The sequence below is a fragment of the Xiphophorus couchianus genome, chromosome 16 (genome assembly GCF_001444195.1).
Source record: "Xiphophorus couchianus chromosome 16, X_couchianus-1.0, whole genome shotgun sequence".
Lineage (NCBI taxonomy): Eukaryota > Metazoa > Chordata > Actinopteri > Cyprinodontiformes > Poeciliidae > Xiphophorus > Xiphophorus couchianus.
In genome coordinates this window covers 19,781,120-19,803,488 of record NC_040243.1, presented here as the reverse complement: position 1 = coordinate 19,803,488, position 22,369 = coordinate 19,781,120, and the positions used below count along the sequence as shown (strand labels likewise).

Sequence of the window (22,369 nt, the reverse complement as noted above, 5' to 3'; positions counted from 1 at the left end):
ACGTCTTAAAAAGAATCAAATATTCCCTTGATCTAAAGAAACTCAAGAAGAGATGGAAAAAACCACAGTCATTGAAATCTGTCAGTCTGGAAACTGTACAGCAGATACATGGAGAAACCATGGAACATTGGTGGACGTTGATCTCAAGAGTGGTCAAAATATAGAAATTACTCCAAGACTGCATCAACCCATCTAAACTAATGTTTACTAAAAACCAACAAAGGTTCTTCTCATATGTAACAAAAACATCTTAATCATCCTTTGGACTTTTGTGAAACTATTCTGTTCACTGAAGAGGCAAAAATGTATCTATATGTCTTTTGGCAAAAAAAACTAAAAGCTTTTCAGACAAAAGAAAATCATGCCAACAGCCAAATATGGCAGTGGCAGTTTGATGGAAGACTTGCAGTATTTGATGGAGCTATGATTTCTGCTCTTCAGGAGGTTATCCAATGGGAGAATGTCAGGACATCAATTTGTCACCTTAAGCCAATGAAAACTTGGGTTTTGGTGAAGAGCCAGTGATCAAAACCACACCAACCTCAAATGATCTAATGAGTCTGGGGTTAAAGATGTAGTATTCAACAGAGGCTGTCTGAAGAAATACACCACTCCCAACCAAAAACAACCAATCAAAGCCAGGAGAAGGGTCTTGGCATCACAGAAAAATGGTTATCCGCCGTCATTGGTGAAGGTGGCCATGCTAACGAGCCGTAGCATTCTCAACAGGCTCTGCTAGCTGTAGCGTAGCAGAGAGCACAAGGAGTGTGACTGACAGCACTAAGATGCACTCAGACTCTGATTGGTTGTCTCATACAATAATGTCATGACAGTGACCGCATCAACAAATATGTAAAACAAACAAATTTCTCTAAAGGTTACATACTGCAGCTTTAGTTCGGTCAGAACTCTGCACAGTAAAGTGAGACAACATTTGTCCACAAAGACCGACTGATACTTGTACATCCATCCATCCATTTTCTTACACCCTTGCCCCTAGTGAGGTTGGGAGGTGCTGGTGCCTATCTCCAGCTATCGTTCCGGGCGAGAGGTCACCAGTCTGTCGCAGGCAACACAGAGACAGACAAGACAAACAACCATACACACACACCTAGGGAGAATTTAGAGAGACCAATTAACCTAACAGTCATGGACTGTGGTAGGAAGCCAGAAGACCCGGAGAGAACCCACGCATGCACAGGGAGAACATGCAAACTCCATGCAGAAAGACCTCGGGCCGGGAATCGAACCTAGGACCTTCTTGCTGCAAGGCAACAGTGCTACCAACTGCGCCACTGATACTTGCACAGTAATGCTTAATTTCTGCTGTTGCTTCCAAAAGGGACTCAACCAGAGGTTCATTTTAAAACTTTAAACATAGACCCAATTTGTTTTGATTCCTCAAGTTATCTTTTTCTGATGTTGAAATGTGTTTTCAACATCACAAAATGTTGAAAACAATTTCAGCATTTAAGTACCGAAACTTAAGTACATTTAAGTTTCCGTACTTGCATGACTTAAACATCTGTGAAGGCATAAATAACGCTCAATGATACTGAGGGAATTGGAGCAACATGCAGTGTTATCTGTAAACAGCTCATTTACAGAACATAAGCTGCATCTCACCACATCCTCCTGCTGCTAGCAAGTGAAATTACCTGAACAGGCTGTTTTTGTAATGCACAAAATGACAGTCTTTGATCATAACAACCTGGTAGAGCGCACGTTGCCCTGCAGAAACTAGTAATTACGGCAGCCATGAGCAGGTGGATATGGCCAGCGGCACCATTCGGTTATTCTGTGGCATTTAAAGGCAGCAGAGTTTGTAAAGGATCCATGGGTTCGCGGCTAACCGCCCGAACGTCCTGATACTGACATTTCCATCAAGCAGTAGACGCTTCCCAGGTTGCCTAACTGCTTTTCTGGCATTATAGCTAAAGGGTGACTTCAAAAACCGAGTTTAACACGCCCTGAACGAACGAGCGCTGTGCTTGTACAGGCATGAGCTGCAGTGTTTTGCAAGGACTCATGAGAGACAAAAGTCTAAAGGTATTCTCTAGGCTTACTGCAACTCTCCCCAAGGCTAGCAAACTGATTTCCAATGTTGTTGTGATTCACCAGTAGCTCAGGCAACGGCTGTGTCCCGGTGACACTGGGGGTGAGTCAGTCGGACTCGCCTTAAAGCCGTTCCTCACTACTCTGTGATTTTCACCCCTCCTGAGCCCGTGTTTCAACACTCAACCCCAGACTCTCTGGTTAATCCGGATCGAGCGCCAGCGCCATCAGCAAATGGGATGCAAATTCTGATGGGAAACGGGGTTTGGATGTACGGAGGTGTGACTCCTGCAGCCATTGCCGCTTCCAGGTGTACGAGCCCCACCTGGACTCTGAGGGTGGGACCCGAGCGGGGCAGGTTAGAGAGGAAAGACTGAGTCTGGGTGCAGGTTTCTGTTTTCTGTTGCTGCGAAGGCAAAACAATCCAGCCTTCGAACGCATGACCTCACCACCTTCGTTTTACTTGGCGTTGGCAGAGATAGGAGCAGATAGGATCTGCATGGCTACACACTGAGGAAACTCTACACCAAAGATTTCAAGAGCTCAAAAGGGTAAGCATATTTTATTATAAATTTGTCCAGACTTAAACAAGAATCTGTTCCTACAATTTTAATAAAAACGCTTCAGGAGAGTTTTAGAATTTGACCTGAACAGGATGAAAGCATGGATCCAGTGCAGCGCGCTCCGTGAACATGTTGGATTTTTATTTTCATGCACACTAACACATGCTTAAAGTCTTAGCTGCTTATCTATAACACCCAATTAATCACTTTAATAAAACTCAGGGTTTCCTCAGAATTCAATCAGAAGACCGAAACAGGACAGTGTCAAACTAAAATTTAAGATTTGGGCTGGATTAAATCTGCATAAAGGTCATTTCTCTGACAGGCAAACAAAGGCTTCACTTTACAGGCTGAAGGAAGTGGTACTCACCTATCAGGACTGCTCATCTCTGAGCGCCATTCTGACATGCACAGAATATAAATCGCTTGCGTGACAGACCAAATCAAATCAAATTTGATAGGTCAGCAATAAGATCTTAACAGGGGATCTTAAGAAGACAAAAAGAGCATGAAGGGCAGGATCTGCAGATAAAACCTTCAGTTTATAATAACCAATTCCTTCCACGGAATGTGCTCAGTTATAAAATTCAAGATCAGTGTTGAATATCAAACCCAGATTTTTGATTTTGTGAAAGGTACCAGTTCCAAAGTTGACCTTCTGCAAGTACCACTATGACCAAAGATGATTAGGTCAGGTTTTATTTGTCTGACACTGTGGATGTTCAGTGCTTCCAGCGTTTGATTAAATCAAAATAAGAAAGCAAGAAAAAGGGATTTTACAATTTAATTGAATCAGATTTTTTCTGTGTGGCTATGACAGAAGATAATGGTGAATGGCATGGGCCCAAGAATTAAGCCTTGAGGCACTCCGGCCAAAAATTGCACCGAGGATGAGACACTCACAGAGGTTCACTGTTATGTAAAATCTGACATAATTCAGACGTAGTTCTTCAGATTAGAGAACCAAATATTGTGGTCCACAGTGTGAACAGAACCTTTGTGGAAGAAAGACGTAAGAGCAGCTAAAGCAACAGAATCTTTTGGGTTCTGTATCTTTGGGATCTGTTGGAGGCTTTAATTTTTACTTCTGTCTCAATCTTGGCTGCGTACTGCATTTGTGATCTTGCAGCTCTAGTCTGGGCTCACTCACTGCTCTGCTTTGTCCTGGCATGTTCGCACACTCCCCGTTCCTGCACTTTGACTGAGAATCCTCTTTCACCTCTGCTGTGCTGCAGACTCTGTTAAGTCCTGTTTTGGACTCCATGGTCTGATGTGCTTTTCTGTTGCAGGAACAAACTGCCACATCGAGAGAGTTGATCAAGAAAGGCCGAGCCCTCCTGTGGATTACTAAAGCCATCATGGCTGTTTCATATGCATCCCTCTTCCCCCTTGTCTTCCTTGTCTATGCCCCTCTCGCATGCCAGTCCCAAAACACCACAATAAGCTCCACAACCACTTCCTCAAACATTACCTACCTGACGGGTGTGAAAGGCTGTGGAACTGGACTGAATCCAGAGTACAGGTACCTGTGTGACCGCCGGGCGGCATGGGGCATAGTGCTGGAGACCCTTGCCTCTGCAGGCTTCCTGTTGAGTATAGGTCTCCTTCTGGGCCTGCTGCTCTGGACCTTGTGCGCCTGCGTGTCTTCTCGGCACAGCCGCAGCGGCACAGTCGGGGGCTCCATACTCTCCGTGTGCATGTTCCTCCTGGCCACAGCTGGCATCTTCGCCATCACCTTCTCCTTCATCATCGGCCTCACCCCCCAGACCTGCCCTACCAGGGTCTTCCTCTTCGGGGTGCTCTTCGCGCTGGCCTTCTCCTGCCTGCTGGCTCGCTGCCTCGCAATGCTGGGCTTCGCTGCCGCTCGAGGCTGGGGGGAACCGGGCGTGGCCTTGGGGCTCTTTGCCGTGCAGGTCATCATCTCCACAGAGTGGCTCATCATCGTCCTGGTGCGGGACGAGAAACCCTGCGAATACAGCCAGACGGAGTTTGCCATGCTGCAGATCTACGTGCTGTGCCTCTTGCTGATCAGTCTGATTCTGTCCATGCACATCCTGTGCCGCTCCTGCTTCACGCACAGCTACAGCTACACGGGACCCATCAACCAGCAGTGGAGGGCTCAGGCCACGACGCTCTGCTTCACCCTGCTGCTCTCCGCCTGCATCTGGGTGGTGTGGATCGCCATGCTGACTAGGGGGAACCCCGAGGTGGACCGCCGGCCGGTCTGGGACGACCCGGTGCTGAGCATCGCCTTGGTCGCAAACGGCTGGGCGTTGGTGATCGGGCACGGCCTGTCCCAGGTCGCCTTCTTCTGCAGGGGGGAGGCCACAGCGCAGGAAGTTCCTCTAAACTTTGTAGGCTGGACCAGCCCCAGCGCCGACATTCCCGGACTGGGAAGCCAGAAGGAAGGAAAGGAAAACGGAAGCTTCGAGACAGATGGCGAGAACAGGAGAGGTGAGATGGAGACATGGTTAGAGTTATTCTCAACTGTGATTCTGTTCTCACTCTGTTCAGCAAGTATTTATGTTTGTTGATGTAGCAGAAACAAAACTCATTACATTTAATAGATTATGAAATCTATTAAATCTACTTGGATCCGTACTGCATGTGTTGTCCTGCAGCTTTAGTCTGGGCTCACTCACCTCAGCTGCACAAAGTCCAAAGCAGCAGGCCTAGAACTTGTTTATAATCCTGCAAATCAAGTGAGATGACAAGATTTGAACTTAAAATTGCAGCATGTTTATGTTTTTTTAAATGACCAATTACATATGAATTAAATACTAGTAATAAGGTAAATCACCATTTCAAAAAAATCCCCTTAAGACTCACGTATTTCTCTATCGTTAGTAATGTGTCTTAACTCAATTAAACAATAACATCAAACAGTTTAAAGGCTCAAACTAAAATCACAATAATATAATATTTTTTTTGTTGTAGTACAGAGGAGATTGAAGTATAATATCCATTTACTAATTTATTGGCATATTAATGATTTTTAAAAAAGCTTATTTTAAAACATGCAGAGGTATTAACACCCTTCCAACTTTGTCTCATTACAATGACCAAATTCAGTATATTTCACTGAGATGCAACACAAATAAATCCATAAAATAGTTTGCTTGTAATTTGAATGGCTGGTATTACATACACTTTTATGTCGTAGCAACAGAATGTTTTACATTTTATATTCTTCTGTCTTGGTGTCTCAAGTAGCAGCAAATCCACAGTCCAAGTTAGAGGAAATGTATGGAACTTCTTCCTGCTTGGATTTTCTTGTGTGAATTGAATTACAAAATCCCATAAGTTCTTATCAGAAAAATTTTAAAGTGTTAACGTTTGAAACCAAATACGAATATTTATGATGTTTTCTGACAATTTTTATATTTAACATAGCCAACTATGCAAAATTAACAATTGTGTCAATACTGCAGTTTGCATGCTACCCAATCACCCCTCGTTTTCTCCTACATACCCAGTAAAGCCAGGATCTGCTAACTGGCCCGTTTCCCCGTTCTCACCCTCCTGATTTAAATAAGTAGGTCATCAACAGGCTTCTGTGGAAATCAATGTCAGTCTAAGGAGATAATGTATTCATTTGAATCAGTGGTATTGAACTGTGGACACATGGAAAACACATAGAACGCCTGCTGTAGGCTGATAGCTCGGGTCACTTCACATTCAGAGGTTTGCCAACAAGTTTCTTAATTCAAGATATTTTATGTTTGCCGTCTCTAGAGGTCAGAACATAATTTGTTTACCTTCAGTGGTAGAACATGAACAAAGTTATTTCTGGCTTTCAGGAAGTTCCCACAAGGTCCTACCACTGTAACGTACATCAATGTAGTAACCACGCCCGCTTCAGAACTTCTAACAGTAATTATGGGACACTATATAAGAAAAATGTTCTGTCCAGATGAACAGGCTGGACAGAACTGTTCATCTGTTGCATTTGTCAAAATATCTACAGCCAAATATTTAGTTGCTCCTCTGGGCCTGCATGTGGTGATGGAACCAAATTGCTGAAATCCACAAAAAATAAATAAACGTTGCATCTGATGTGGTTGGGGATGAGTGTTAGCTTAGATTCGCAGTGTTTCCCAACCGTTGTCCTCAAGGCAACATTGCTCTGTATGTTTCAGAGGTTTTGTTCAAGAAAAGCCTGTTAATCAGAGAAACACCTGAAAGATCCAGGGAAGAGAGCCTTAATGACAGGGGTTGGGAAACACTGGGTTAGAGGTCGGGCTATGACATCATCATCATTTGCCAATAGTTGGTGTCAAATATCAGCCAACTGTGCAGAAATCCAAGGGATTAAAAAAAAGCTAATTAATAGATTTTTTGGGGGAAATGTATAAAATGCAAAATAACAGTCATTAATTATATAAATATTTTGGGGCCCAAGCACACCGCCCTGGTGAGCCTCTGCTAAAATATGGCTCTGTGTAAATCTGTAGCAATGGGATTATTACCCTTTATTCTCTACAATCAGGATGAAAAACTGCAGATTGGACACGTTTACTGTTTTTTTAAGAAACTCCACAAATTTTTCCATACGAGCTCCAAATTTTTCATACCCTTGATTTAACATATTTTACTCCATTTACCTAAGTGTTTTCTAACAGTAAGTGGAAATTTTTTATTTGGATAACACCAATCAAACCCTTCTTCTTGCAGCTTTTTGTAGATTTCCACTGGTATTTTGATGATTTATCTCTGGTGATGAGTTCATAGTTTTGAAATTCAGAAATCCTCATTGCCATCATCTTAATCTTTAGCTCTTTCCACAGATTCTCTCTCAAATTCTGTCAAAACTCTGGTTAGGTTGCTCCAAAATAGACAGTGGAAACTGTCCAAATTAACAGTCTCTTCTGACTTGTAAAATAAAAAGAGAATAATAAGTAAATAAAAAGTGAATCCAGGTCCAGACCTGGTCAATACAGCGTTCAGTCTTTTCCCTTCCAGATTCTGAGAGAATCTTCTCCCTGCACTGGGATGGGATTCACTGCTGTGAATGGTTGTCATCCTCATGCGAATGCAAATAGCCCTACCTGTGGTAGCATTTATGGCATGATTATGATTTATAACATATAGAACATATTAAATATGAAAATATCTGCCATGAAAAAGAAAAGAGCTATTTTGTACATGGAGACGCTAAATCTGAGTGTATGCGAGTGTTTATGGGGAAATAAATTTTTCTGCTGATAAAAAACTGCAAGAAACAGAGCAAAGATTGAGTCTGTGCCATCATTTTTGCTCAGGTCACACTATGTATCTTTATGATGAACTGCAATCGCTGACCTGATTCTTCCCAAACTGCATCATGTCTTCCCCCCCCTCAGGCAGGAGAGCTGAGCCAGCGCTGCGATCCCCCTACGAGTCAGGCTTCTCCATGACGGTAAAAAAAAGAAAAAGGAAAACATTCTCCACATTTCCACCCTGAGAATTTCTACCTCAGCAGCTCAGCTATGCAATAAACTTAATGAACACACCGCTTACCCAGAGCATCACCGTGTCTTTCAGGAGATCGACCCCAACAAGGATTACACCATCCCTCGCCCTCAGACCACCAACTTCAATCAACCCTATGATGAATACTACGGAGAAGAATAAAGACACAGAAAATCCACCGCAAGACCAAAAGGTCATGGACCTCCATATGTGCAAATGTAAATATTGTTGGTGTTTTGTTTCGTAAGATGAAATGCTTCTGTAAGTGAAATGGGAATCAGACGTCTGACACGCCGAGGTTGGGATGGAGAGCAGAGGAAGTGAGTCTCTGTCGATATATGTGGTCATGTTCTGTTGTGATCAGAGATGTATATAAAAGCCCCCCGAGGCGATAAAGGAGGCGTGAAACCATCACAGCGACGGTGCCAAATGCCGCTGAGGAGAGCGAGTTGTCAGAGAGGAGAAAGGCCAACGGATGAGATGAAAACGTTGGGTGGGATCTGAGAGACGGGATGAGACGAGACAGACAGGACAACAGGACTAAGTGTGCCATCACTGAGTTACATCCTCTCGTTGCGATTTACAGTTTTGCTGTTCTGTGGTTGTTCCTGCACAAGGTAGATTAAGTAGACGTGCACCCATTGCATTTTTAAAAAGCTTGACCTGTTGATGACGAATCTTTATTTTTTTTTTTGGCTGAAAGTTGCTAAATATAGTGAAAAAGTCACTAACTTGGCAACAGTGGGGAGACTATTGTTAAATGGTGGATGAGATCGGTGTCACTTGTACCGTCCGTTTGGCAATCGCCCAAAATTAAGAAAATTGTGGCAGATTTCAGGGTGAAGCCCTGAAATTAAGATTACACAGAAAGATGTCTATCGATACGTTGCAATTTCTATAGCATATAAAATATTTTGTCAATAAAACGTTATTTCACAGAGGCTCAGTTTCTTGCACTATGATTATGCATACAGGCTCAGATGCGATCATTAAAAAGGTAATTCAGGTAATTCAATTCAAGAAGTGAAAGCCATTTAATATCACTGAAATATAGGCCGACTGACATTTCAAACATTTAAGTCTTATTGACTTATAGCTAATGAAAACAATTAAATTTCTCAGAAAATAACAAAGTACTTAATTAATAGGCCAAGTGTACAGTGCAGCTACTGTACAGCAAGACAAACCTTCCAGTAAAAACCTGATCTCATGTCATTTCAATTTCTGAGAAACTTAATTTTGTTCTTTCATTAGCTTTACACCATAATCATAAAAAATAACAGCAACTAACACTTGGAGGGGGAAAACAATCGGCGAGTAATGAAACAAGTTTTACTGTTTTTTTTCTCCAATCACTTGCATCCTCACACACTGTAGTGTCACAGTTTGACCACCAGATGGCGACATACGGGCATTTCGGGGTTTTGTCGCATGACTGAGAACATTTCATCATAGCTTCCAACTAAAGCAGCATACAGGGTGATTTAAATTAAATAATCGCATTTTGCCCTCCACTGAGAACCGCAGTGATTTATCCCACACGAGGGCCAGCTCCTAACCTCAACAAACCCCAATCACGCCCCACCTCTTCTTTGTCAGACGCTCTTCAATCTATTCTTCCAATTACCCCGACTTCAATTATTCCGAAAAGCACGTGCCATCAAATTGGCAATTGGCCTCTCGTGCATTAGAGCAATTAGCACGTATATGAGGTTTCCTGCCACATCCAACCCATTTACGGCCATTGGCTCCGCATGCAATTAAAGCTCGTTCCAGATTGCTTCCCCCTTGGCAGCGATGAGGGAAAAGTTTGGAGGTGGTTGGAGCCGCTTGTCGCTCGGAGGATTTCGGTCCGGGGGAGCACAAGCGGAGGCGGGAGCGCCTCTGCAAGGCGAGCCGGCCGCTGTAATCCAGAGCAATTGCTTCTTCCATCAATCATCTTGGCTCGCGGAAGCTGCGGTTCCCCATTTTCTGACGGAGAACCCAAAGACTGTACTCAAGTAAAAGTAGCACTAATTCAACATGTTGTTTCACTCAAGTAAAACTGAAATTACTGGCGTAAAAATAAAGTTCGTAAAAAAAAAAAAAAACAACAAAAAGCTGCTCAAGTTAGTGTAATATTTTTAAAATGACGTAATTGGGCAGACAAATAAAGTGTAAAAATATTTTAAGAACTAGAATGAGAAATGTATATAAACATAAAATATAATCGCCAAATATTGCAGTTGCGATACTTCATATTGTTACTCAAGCAAAGGTAAAAAAAATAAATAAAATGCAGTGTTGTAAAACTATTTCTAAAAAGTATTTCCGCTTCCCCCAAAAGTCACTAAAATAATTGTAGCCAGTTGCTACTCACTGCTCACCGCAGTTAAGTTTTCTAATTAAGTCTGTTACTGTAACAGACTTAAACAAAACCTGCTTTTTTTTTATCTTTAAAGATAAATTTGCACTTCACTTTGATAGACAGGAAAGCTAGCTAGCTAGCGCTTATTAGCAGCTAGTTCTCGTTAGCCTCGAGTCAGAGCATAATAAAGGTTTGACTGCAACTGCGTGCGACTCAAAATGACAAAGGTCCAGCGAGAGACAACAAAAAAACAAAACAAAACTACAAAATTAAGTCAAATCATCCTTCAAAACCAAATAAAATTTTTTAAAATACATTTGACATTTTAAGGATTTTAATACGAATTTAACGACACACGAACGACGTAAATGATCTGAAACATTCCATTACAGTCTATTATGTCCCGGTCTATCACATAAAATGTACAGGTGCACCGATTGCTGTGTTCTGGCCGATCATGATTTTGAAAAAGTCTGACCTAGAGAGATTTTCCCCCCCTCTGAAAAGTTGCTAAATATAGTAAATAAGTTGGCAACAAAGGAGTTACTATAGTTACCTGAGCATAGGCAGGCATAACCTGGTGATCTGCCAGTCAAATGTCTCAAGTCTTGGCAAAGCAAAAGGGGTCAGAGGTTAATTTTCAGACCTTTCCTGAGGTAGATAAGATCGATTTCACATGCAAGTATTGGCCGATCTACCAAAATGAAGGAAATCTGTGCCGATCAATCGGCGCACCCCTAATGAAATCACAATATAGACTGAAGTTTGCGATTGCGATGTGACGAAACGCAACAAAAACCTGGAGATGTGTGAATATATCTGCAAGGCGATGCGAGGGACAACCAAAAACTACATGTGAGAGAAGACATGAGAGCATTCGAAGACCAGCATAAAAACCAAACAGTTTATTTATTATATACATTCAATAATAATGAAGAGAATAAACAGAAGGCAGACACAAGGCTGGCAAAAATAAAACATCATGAGAAAATACACTTATTTACTTTCACTTATTTAAAAAAAATCACTTGGATAAATGAGCTTTTAAGAGCATGTGACATAGAAAAGAAACCTTCACATGCAATTCAAACCCGTTTATTAACTGCTGTACACAGACTCCCACTGAGCTGGCTGGCTGGATAGGAGAACTTTTGCTTCCTTCGCATCAATCGGTAAAAGATTTTTAGCGCTTTCCAAATACAATTTTCCCCCATTAGCAGATATGAGAACAAGCAAAACACCTCATGCCCCTGAAACAAGCACCCGTCGGCTGGGGGGTGGAATCCCTCCGTGTGCCGGAATCCGACCTCGGATGAGTTGGAGCTGAATTGAACTATTCATCCAAAACGACTGGACGTTCACCATGACGACGGAGGCACAGGCGAGAGATCCTCCCCACCAGATTAACGCGGAGCGCTCCTGTCGCCTCCCGCTGAGCCTTCAACACTTCACCCCGCACCTTCCCCAACATTCCTCGCAGCGCATCACGTCGCAAAAGCTCTCCCCGCTTCCTGCGCCATAAACACTCCCGTCCTCCTCCAGCACTAGGATTTGAATTCATGCACAAACAATAAAAAAAAACAACAAAAAAAACAAGACTGACATCTTTCCTCTCTCGCAAGAGCATGCATAGCAACACTTCTGATAATACTTGTAAGGAACAGAAAGACAAAAAAAAAAAAAGAGAGGTAATGCTCGTCAAGAAATACTCGTTGGACCTACTGCACACGGTTTTCACAATCATACGAGAAAAACAGAAAACACGGCACGCTGGTACCAATCCTATGGAACGCCAGCAGGGTCGAATTCACGTTAACATGTTGCGTTACTTTGACAAGTAAGCAACGTGGAAACAACGTGTAAAGCAAATGATGTACATGCGTCGAATACGCGTCAAAAAGTCACGTAAACAACACGTTGTGCTGTTGATGTGATGTTAACACATACTTTGCGTGTGATATTTTGATTCGTACTCAACGTGGAAACATTGCGTACTTTATACGTTATGGCGTCGAAAGAATGCAGAATGTTCAGACGTACACGACCCTCCCGAAGTTCCGTATCCCCACGCTGTAAATCTGTCAGCCGATGATTGACGGGCGCCGCTTCTCGCCTTCGCCGTCCACGTGCCATTTCATCGTTCACGAAACGCGGACGGCGTTGGACCCATTTCTACCTGCTCCGATTTCCTTCGTCCACACGCCCAACGCTGTGTTTGTGTGTACCCCCCCCAAAAAACAAACAAACAAAAAACAAACCTCAATAAATTAAGGGTGAGAAGAAAATTCAAATCATGTTCACTGCAACCTTTCAACACTATTGTCGTTTTTGCCTCGATGACATTTCTCCCCTCCTGAGGTACAGCTGCGAACTGCTGGGTAAGATATTGCAAAAGCAAAATCCTTTAAAAAACAACAACAGAAAAAACAACAGAGAAGAAATACATCAGGACCAAAAAAAAAAAGTTAAATATGCGGTCTTTAAAAAAAAAAAAGAAGAAAGAAATCTTTGGAACCTCAAAAAAGGAAAGGCAAATAATAGCGAGATTCAGGGGAGGGGGTGCAGAAGTGGTAAGTCAGTCGTTTCCATGACGCCTTCAGAGTCACCAAAAGTAAAACCACAACATGATGAATTTTAAACTAAACTAGTTGATGAAATCCTATTTTTTTGTGTTGTTTTTCCTACTTCATTATATTACTATGATCTCTACATGCTGCTGGATTGGAACTGCAGTGTAAAAAAACAGAAAGAAGGAACAGAACTGAATTGTTTCCCTCGTAGCTGCTCCCGCTTTTCCTTTGAGTCTCGTCGCATCCATGTCCGTCCGATCCGCTCGTTCGCCGCAGCTGGAATGTCTTGACGGTTTGGGACACAAAAATGTACAGAGTCCGTTTTTTTTTTTTGTGGGTTTTTTTTTTTTTGACTTTTTGGAAGAAGCAAAATAAAGTATCAAGAGCGAGGCGCCAAACCTTCGTAACGAACTGGGACCGCGTCCGCTGAAGAAAATAATCATCTCTGTTGGAGTTGTAAACCAAACAACTGAGGTAATGCAGAAAAACCTATCTTTCCTTGTCACGTTCAAACATATCGGAGGATTGATTATCTCGTCTTTTTGAGTTTTCTCGAGTACACTGAATTGAAATGACAAAGAAGGCAGTGGGATATATAGTTCGAAGCAGTGGTTTCCATCATTGAAATGAAATGGAGAATAAAAGAAAATCCTACATCCTGAAGCCAGTACTTGGTTTCATCCATTTTTTCTCTCTCATTATTGTTTTAACTGTTAAGCCAGAAAAGATGGATGCAGGAGATCTATGCCGCGTGTCACTGTAAATGTAGTGTTTAAAAACAAAAAAAGTACCTTTGTACATTAATGCTGTGGCAGTTCAGAGTCGCAGTTCAGTCCAACACCGGGAGAGAAAACGTTACACTTGGTGCTGAATGTAGCTGTGGGTTTAAGTGGGTCGGGTCAGGTCTTACAGGGCAGCTCGTATGGGGAGGAAAATAAAGAAAAAAAAAAGATTTGTAGTGTTTCAGAGGTCCCTCTCCGCCTGGGTCCCATAGTTGTGTTTTCCCTCTTGAAATAATCCCAAATGTTCTGAAGTTCAAACCAGCAGCAGCTTCGTATGTGGGAGACGTTCATCATGGCAGGTTTTTTGTTTTTGTTTTGTTTCCCCCCCCCCCCGTCTTTTAACCCCCACTGGTTTCATGTCGGCGACAGAAAGAATTACAGGCAGAGTTTGGTTTCGGTGATGTGGCAACGACCACACAAAAAAAAAAAAAAAAAAAAAAAAAAAGAGAGAGGAAAAAATAAAACAGGAAAAAAAAAAAAGGTAAGAAGTGAGCTGTCACTAGTATAGTCTGCCTGCAGATAAAATGGAGGGGAGGCTCCTGCCAAAAACACGGAGCTTCAGAGGGAGTTTTGGAGAGAAGTGGAATTCCTTGGATGGGTTTTTGTTTTTTGTGGCTTTAGTAAGGAGCAAACCTACTGTATCCTGCCCGGTATAAACTAGCCTGGAAGACAGAGGACAGACAAAAACAACAAAATTAGACCCTTATAGAAATGTCTACATTTATTTGAATCTTTACAAGTTGCTGAAAATGTTCTGTTTCAACATTCCAGAGTCCATTTGTTACACTATTCTGTTAGATTCCATTGTGGTAACGGGCTGTTTTAAAAAATAAAATAAATAAAATAAACTACACCTATTTGATATAACCTTAACTTTTAGTTTAGTTTCAGCAGTAAAACAATATGAATGGCCAAAACTAATTTCAAAATGGTCCTTTGTTGTTTAATTTTTGAATAATATGATGTTGCTGTTAGAGGTTCTTTCCCAGTTTTGGTTGTTTCGTGCCTTAAAAGGAATCTCGTCCGCCACTCCGTTTCATCGAACTGATGAAGGAGCAAATTGAGATGAGAGTTGGTACCAGTAGGAGCCAAGTAAATTAGCGCTTTCGAACGAATCCTGAAAAATTAACTTTCGTTTTCGAAGTTAGTAAAAGCTTTAAGTGAAAATTTAGCTTCGCTATTAGCACATTAGCAGAAGTGTGCCCTCCACAGCTATTATCTATTAGTTAGGTAGCGATTAACATTCTAGGGAATGTGCAACGAAGCTGCTGTTTACAACACAGTCACGCTAACTATGCTAATTGCTAACCTACGAAGGTAATGGAAAAAAATCTTATGTTGTTTGTAGGACTGACGGCTCACACCGGGTGACAAAGAATCACTCACAGCAGGACGGGAAACAAGAGACAGTTCTTAACGAGAAAATTGTATTGGCAAATCCAAACTTTACAAAAACTGGGTACCAGAAAGTGGCAATAAATCTCTGATTTTCTCATCTTACAGATGTAACCCTTACCATGGCTCCCACTCCGTAGGCAGCAGCAGCTGGAGTTAAAGCGTGGTACGGATCTGTAGTGTATACCCGCCCATAACTGAATAAAAAACAAAAACAAAACAAAGGTTAGAACGTTAATAATTTTCTATCTTCATCCAAGGATAAGCCAGTCCTCGGTCATGCAGTGCAGCCTTCAGGGCCAGCCTCACCTGTCACTGTAGGCGGCAGCTGCGGCTGTTGCTCCGGTTACGGCAGCAGGCTGGGCGTAGCGGTATGCGGCGGCGGCCGCGGCCGCGGCAGCAGCAGGATAGCCTCCCTGGAGACACACACACATACACACACACCACTAACTGGCATGGCTCCGAGGAGGAAACAGCCACTGTACACAGGTGATATTTGGGGAAAAAAAAACAAAAACTACAGGATTTTATCCCATAAAAGCCTCACTGTATCCTAAAAATAACTATATACATCAAAACTTAGAAAAGAAAAAAACAAAGAGCACAATGTGTCAGTGTGAGACAGAGGAAGAGATAGAGGACACTGGAGTGTCAGGATTACTGTATTACCACTAAAGGGAAGGAGGGAAAAAAGGTGGAAGACAGAATGTTCTGCTCAGGGAACAAAGCAAAACTCTGTGCGGAGGAGACAAAGGACTCAAATGATGAAGAGAAAAACAGTCTAATGGTGGCTAAACATAACGCTGATGATGATGTGGATCAGATTCATGTTTACAACAAACTGTGTTCTGTCAGAGGGATTTAGGACAAATAAAGAGATAAAAGAAAAGATGGAAAACCAAGTGGGAACACACTCACACAGGCCCAGACAGACAAAATCATCCCTCTGCACCGAGACTCCATGCATGACCCAGAATTACAACTCAGAGTTTAACAAGAAAAAAAACAAACAGCAACAAACACCCCCACTGCATTTGAACCTGAGGTGAATGTGAGATCAGCAAAGCCGAAAAGAAACACCAGATCGTTCTCTGAGGCTCCTGTAGGACAAAAAGCAGCAGCAGCAAGAGCAGGAGGAGGAGGGTGGGGTTATTAATGGGAGGGAGTGGGGCTCTCAAGGCGGGTGGCAGCGATGTAGTAGGCCCACATGCACCAGCTGATCAGCGCATGCTTGGCTTATTATCCTGGCAGGGGGTCAATTCAGGAAGAACACATGCTCTCCGCTTCAACCTTGAGGCAGAAGGCTTAAAGAGAATCTCGCTAGCTAACATCGCTAAACCAAACCACAGCTCTCTAAATGGACAGACGCCACTGGTTAAGTGGGGGAAAAAAAGAATAAAAGATGCCCGAGCTGTGTTTGTAACACAGCTATAATTGTTTTGGGGGGAGAAAATAAAAAACAGTGAACAGTTCCTGGTCACAGTTGTTGCACAGAGGCTGCAGTTTCGGATGTGGCATGAAATGAACCGCCGATATCCACGGGCGCTAGGAAAGCCCACGAGGAGATAAATTAGGCAAATAGTTGAGACTCAACTCTAAGAAATGCTTGTATTTTAATAGTTAAAACAGCAAATGTGTATTATTATGCATTATGCGCACAGCGAAAGCCGTCTTAGCACCGCCACAGAAGCTAATATCTACAATTTTCCTTATTTTCGCTCTTGGGGGTTCAGCTAATCAGCGTCCAAGAAAATAAGTGCAGCTTCTGGTTTGGCTGCTTTGCAAATCCTGTGTCGAGTAGCGTTATCGCAGATTTCAGATACAGACCAATATAGTCCGATACTCATATTTCGTCTGATATCGGACCGATTTCCGATATGAGTATCGGATCAGGACGCTCCTGGCTCAAAGGTGCTGAAAGAAGACTGAAGCGCTCTGCATGGTGGAGCCCTACTGCTGAATTTAGTTCACATTGTCGTTGCTTCGTGACAAAAATTGCATGTCAACAGTTCAGCTTGGGTTCGACCCGTTAGTGCCAGGTCAGGTGTGTCCAAAGTGTGGCCCAGCGACCATTTGTGGCCCTTGAAATTACTTTGCTTGACCTCTTTATCACAAGTCAAGAATAGTAAGAATTTGGCCAACTAAATGAAAAGGTTGAAGCAAATAAGGCAACAGTTTAAAGCCCTTTAATGCTATACTGCTTTCCTAAAAAAAATATTTATTTGTTTATTTATTAGATCTAAAAAAACAAATAAAATAAAATAAAATAAGTTGCCAGTTTGGACACAACTGTGCTAGACGTACTCAGTAGGACAACTGGTGATTTTGTCAAAATAATTTTTTGTAATATGGATTTTATTTTATTTTTTTAACTTTTACCGCTGATTAAAAAGAATTCAAATAAAAATATTTGTATTAAAATTTCTTTTACAAAAACTGAGACCAGCACTGTAACTCGAAAGCAGGTATAAAAAAACCTCCGAGCGTAAATGAAGGATAAAATCAAGTTTTTGCCAAAGGGAAGATCGAATAATGAAAATTTTATTTCCTGAACAACCAACAGGTTCTCTTTTGAACAGCTTGTGACAAAGACTACAAGCGATATATAGTAGTAGTAGTTTAGTGAACAAACAAAACGTTCCCCTTTCTCCACAACTGGAAAGATTCAGTGAGTTAGTAGAAGAAAAATTAAAAAAATAAAGCAAAACTCCAAAGCATTTTTCTCAACAACTAGAAGACGACATGTTCCAGATCAGAGGATGATTCTTAAGATCAGAGGAGGTAGTAAAGTCAAACAATGCACACTGGAGGTTCGATGGTGAGGTGACCCTACCTGAGGCAATCTGGGACTAAGGACTGAGTCCTGTAACACTAGTCTATAGAGAGAACAGAAACAGCCGTTGTCAACCTGGATATACACACACACTCACTCACACGCCTACACACGCTCTCAAACACTGATGCACACCGCAGCATCCGCCCACAAAGCAGCCTTTGTAGTGGTGGTTCAGATCCTCCCTACTATGATTAAGATGGTCTCGTTTTTATTCTTAATCAGCTTGCGTTATTTTTAAACCCAGACAGATCTGTGTGTGTGTGTTTGTGCGTGTGTCGGTGTTTTTTTTACTACAGACAACAAAAGCCCTCCAGCATGAAGTATCTTGCAAATTATTGATGCGTTTGAGCAGCTTCACCCTCATACAGGCAGCTCTGTGCGGCGCATGACTGAATGCACATGCAGAATCACCCCAAGAGGGAAAAGGACAAAAAAACCAAAAAAAAAAAACAAGAGAGCAGAAAGAAGGCCATGAAGGCAGGGACAGAGATGACGTGTTGTTTCGGAAGTGAGTTTACTTACATATAAGTCTGCAGCTCCGTAAAACCCATCCTGATACACCACGCTGAGAGCAGGGGGAGCGAAGAGGGGGCGGACATGGCAGATGTACAGAGAAGACGGGGGAAGCGGAGTGGGAAGGTACAGGAGGGGAGGGTGTGGTGGAGTGGAAGGAGGGGTGCAAACGGAGTGGTGCACAGTCCCCCAAAAAACCCCAAGGTGGATGAGGATCACAACACAGCATAAACAAAGAGAGGGAACAGAGAGGAGAAAAAACAGAGAACAAAAAAAGTGTTATTTCACACCCATGCAGCATGCAGAGGAAATACAACTTCCACTTAAGCTCCACGAGTGCAGCTGGAAAAATGTATACGTTTCACGCCCAGGGCAGGGCCGGCCCAAACATTTTTAGGGCCCTAAGCGGGTTTTCATTTGAGGACACCATCAATACCAACATGTCAACACCAAATGATTTATTATTCCTAAGCTACTCTATGTGTGTAACATACCCGTAATCATTAGCATAATTTGTAATCATCTTACATAATGCCAGCGTTGTCAGGGCTATTAAAGCTGCAGCATGTAACTTTTATAATAATTTTAATATTTTTACATATTTGTTAAAGTTATATCTTACAGTCACGGCATAATTATAAGGCAGACGATCTGAAAAAAAAAAAGAAATGAATCTAGCTTCTCTACCTTCTCCCAGTGCTCCCAGTGCTAACCGCAGAAACAACCAATCAGAGCCAGGAGGAGGGTCTTAGCACTTTCAATCATGTTTGTGCTCAAGTCAAGTCAAAGTTTATTTATAAAGCACATTTACAACTTCCTCAGCTGACGAAAGAGCTTCACAACAAACGTCACAGGTAGATAAATGATAAAACAGAATTTTTTTTTTCACAGATTATCTGTCTCATGTGATTCTGTCACAATATGACAGTTTTAATGAATATGGAAAAAAGCATGCTTGTGTAAAAGTTTCATACTGCAGCTTTAATTTTAACCATGCAACAGTAGCAACCAAAAAAACATAAAAAAGTGGCTTTTGAGATGCAGAGAAGTATTAAAGCTTTCCATACTTTTTTAATTATTTTTAAAGTAACATCAGCTGATAAACACCAAATTTACAGTAAGTTAACAAGTTTGATGAATCATATTTTCCCAACAGTAGCAGCAGCCAACAACAGAGAAGAAGAGATTAATATATATATATATTTTGTGTACCAACTATACAACAATACAGACATTTCTTCCATATAGTTTATATTGTTCAATATTATTTTAAATAAATGTATTTTATCATGCTGGCTTGGTGTTATTTTGGCCCCTGTGGTAGTGTGGGGGCTTTACTTGCATCTGCCTTGGGCCGGCTCTGCTCCAGGGGTCAATATGTCAAGTTTAATGAACTAAAACGTGACCGTAAAGTGCGACTGTTCCCTCTCTGACTGGGTCGTTTTATAGAGAATTACGCCTGGAGGTGGAGCCGGTTTGGAGAGGGTATTTCCTGCATCCTCCAATTTCCAGAGCCGAGTTTAATCATATCACAGCAAGTAACAGCTAGGCCGTAAATCATTCAAATCTGCTTTGATTGCAGTGGAAATGCAGCAGCGGACTCCGCCCCCGATTAGCCCCGTCATCACAGCACAACGACATGCACAGTACACAGAAAACAGGCCGAGGCAAAACGGGTTCGTCTGTAGCTAAACCCGTGTACAAGGTGACTGCGTTTTGCATCTTGTGTGTGTGCTTAAGCAAATCTGCTGACGAGCGGCGTCTGTTTATTCAAATCAACCTGCAGTGGTGCAATCCAATCAGAGCGCAGCACCACGTTTCGACTGCTTGTGAACAGACTGAAAAGAAGCTGAGGGTGACCACTGACTGAGCGTTTGAGTCAGACAGAGACCTGGGCGAACAGATTCGCTCAAGCACCACACAAAGCCGACCAGATTTAAAAACCGACTAAGATTTATTTCCAGATGTCCCGTGTTGCTGCACATATGAAGTCAACAGCTGCTGTTGACCAAACAGGAAGATTTTCATTACCCAGGGTATGTAGGGATGGCGGGCTGAGGCACGGCCGCCCTGACGGCGCTGTAAACGGGCCGGCCTCGGCCTCTGAGGTGGGCGCCGCGGAACGCCGCCGCCGTCGTGGCTGCCGCTGCCGCCGCTGCGGTTGGGTAGGGAAACCCAGGGACTGGAAGGATATAACATGGGTTTGTTGAGGACTCTGGTGATGAAGGTGAGAATGTCGCTGCGATCATTTGGCAGACGGCAGACGCCCTTACCTGCGTAGATCTCGGGCCCATATACCGCTCCCACCATGGGACTTAGCTTCCACCCTGCTGATTGGTAACAGAGACGGGCAAAGGCAAGCAATGAAAGAAGCACTTTAAAAAACTTTTACCTTTACGTTCAATAAATAGAAAATGTTATTCACTTTACAATTTGCCTAAGTACTCCAATGCACCACTTTCACTTTGCACTGTGTTATTTGTTTGGTGTTTATTACTGCAAACAGTGATTCACCACGGCTCTATTCCAGCTGTGGCTAGCATACTCCCACACATTAACATAGCAGATGTTACTAGCATCGTGGCTAATGTAGCAACAAGTGGGAACTACTAAATTCCAACTCAGCAGAACCTGTTGACTGCTGTTAGCCAATAGGCTATTAGTAGCAAGTTAGCTAATGCTAGCTAGCATACTATCTACGTTCAACACAAAATACTAGTGCTAGCTATTATAATAAAAATGACGTTAGTAGCATGTTAGCTAATGGCGGCATATTACCTGATGATAGTGTGCTAAATTATAGTGCTTAGTGTTTAGCGCTAGTGATAGCGAGAAGGTCACTGTTAGCATGTTAGCTAGAAAATTATCAATTGTTGCATAATGCTAAATTCCAGCAGTGTAGAGAACATTAGCTACTGTTAGCTAACATGCTATTAGAAATATGTTCTATATTGTGATTTAACCAGTTAATTCTGCTATTTTCTTCCATGCTGACTCTTCAGTTTTCAAAATACCTCTAAAAATATGAATAATTAATCAACTACAGTCGGTTGGTGTGCTTTGACTTCAGTTTCTTCAACACTTTTCTATACATATTTCTGCTCTTATATTTTTACAACTTTGTACTCTTTACCAAAGACTACTGCTTTCAGTTCAGTTGCTTTACCAGTTAGTTTTAGCATCATAGCATTTTCTGAAGAAATGCATTTTATGTACAGTTTATGATGCTGTGATAGTTTTTTTCTATGAGAGCTTGAACTACTGCACAAGTTGTTTTGATAAGCTAGCATGTGTACGAGCGTAATTAAACATTTTGAAGGAAGCAGAGAGGACAAAGTGGGAATTTCAGTCCAACTGCCTCTCCCTTTGGGTTTTTTTTTAGGTTCGGTGTTGGCGTGCGTCACTGCGGTTGTTACCATAGGGCAGCGTGCTGAGAGCCTCTCCATTAGGGTAAGGGCTGACGATTTTCTTGTTAGTCATCACCCTGGCGGTGGCATTATTCACCTGGTGGGGGGGGCGGAGGAGCAGACAGTCAAGCGCACAGACAACAGAGGAAGAGAAAATTAGCACACAAACTCAAAATTTAGGCCAAGGATGATGTGTAGCTTGCTTTTAACACTGTGAAGATAATTAACGTGCATATTGCTGATTATGATGCCTCCCCTCTGACAATTTTATTTGGTGTGCTATTAAAAATGATTATATAGAACATTTAGAGCGCTGGTTGATTTCCTTGTGTAAACATCTACTTTTCATGTCGAGCAATTTCACTCTGAAGTTTGTTTTGAACCTTAATGATGCCATGAGGGACGTTTCTAAGGAAAACATTGCAATATTTCCTCTTAAACGGGAGGAAA

At 42.2% G+C, this 22,369-nt stretch overlaps 2 protein-coding genes across 5 annotated transcripts in view; one reads left to right on the top strand and one right to left on the bottom strand.

Moving 5' to 3' along the window:
* The first annotated feature begins 3,873 nt into the window (after nucleotides 1-3,873).
* On the top strand, nucleotides 3,874-9,010 carry LOC114160162 (retinoic acid-induced protein 3). Its single transcript, XM_028042617.1, is given in 4 exon segments — nucleotides 3,874-3,923; nucleotides 3,925-5,072; nucleotides 7,961-8,016; nucleotides 8,142-9,010. Coding segments are annotated over 4 exon segments (1,329 nt in total). The 5' UTR covers nucleotides 3,874-3,888; the 3' UTR covers nucleotides 8,232-9,010.
* Nucleotides 9,011-11,306: 2,296 nt separating this feature from the next.
* Nucleotides 11,307-22,369, bottom strand: part of LOC114159437 (RNA binding protein fox-1 homolog 2-like) — a 66,320-nt gene continuing 55,257 nt past the window's right edge. The window contains exons 7-13 of one of the 4 annotated variants that reach the window (XM_028041410.1): nucleotides 21,929-22,016; nucleotides 20,786-20,842; nucleotides 20,544-20,694; nucleotides 18,522-18,564; nucleotides 15,473-15,579; nucleotides 15,285-15,360; nucleotides 11,307-14,430 (exon numbers count right to left, since the gene is read on the bottom strand). In XM_028041410.1, coding sequence (XP_027897211.1) covers nucleotides 14,386-14,430; nucleotides 15,285-15,360; nucleotides 15,473-15,579; nucleotides 18,522-18,564; nucleotides 20,544-20,694; nucleotides 20,786-20,842; nucleotides 21,929-22,016 — 567 coding nt within the window. In that variant the 3' untranslated portion in view covers nucleotides 11,307-14,385. Of the gene's footprint in view, nucleotides 14,431-15,284; nucleotides 15,361-15,472; nucleotides 15,580-17,996; nucleotides 18,040-18,521; nucleotides 18,565-20,543; nucleotides 20,695-20,785; nucleotides 20,843-21,928; nucleotides 22,017-22,369 lie in introns of all 4 variants that reach the window. The other 3 variants (XM_028041412.1, XM_028041413.1, XR_003598579.1) reach the window with 3 other exon arrangements.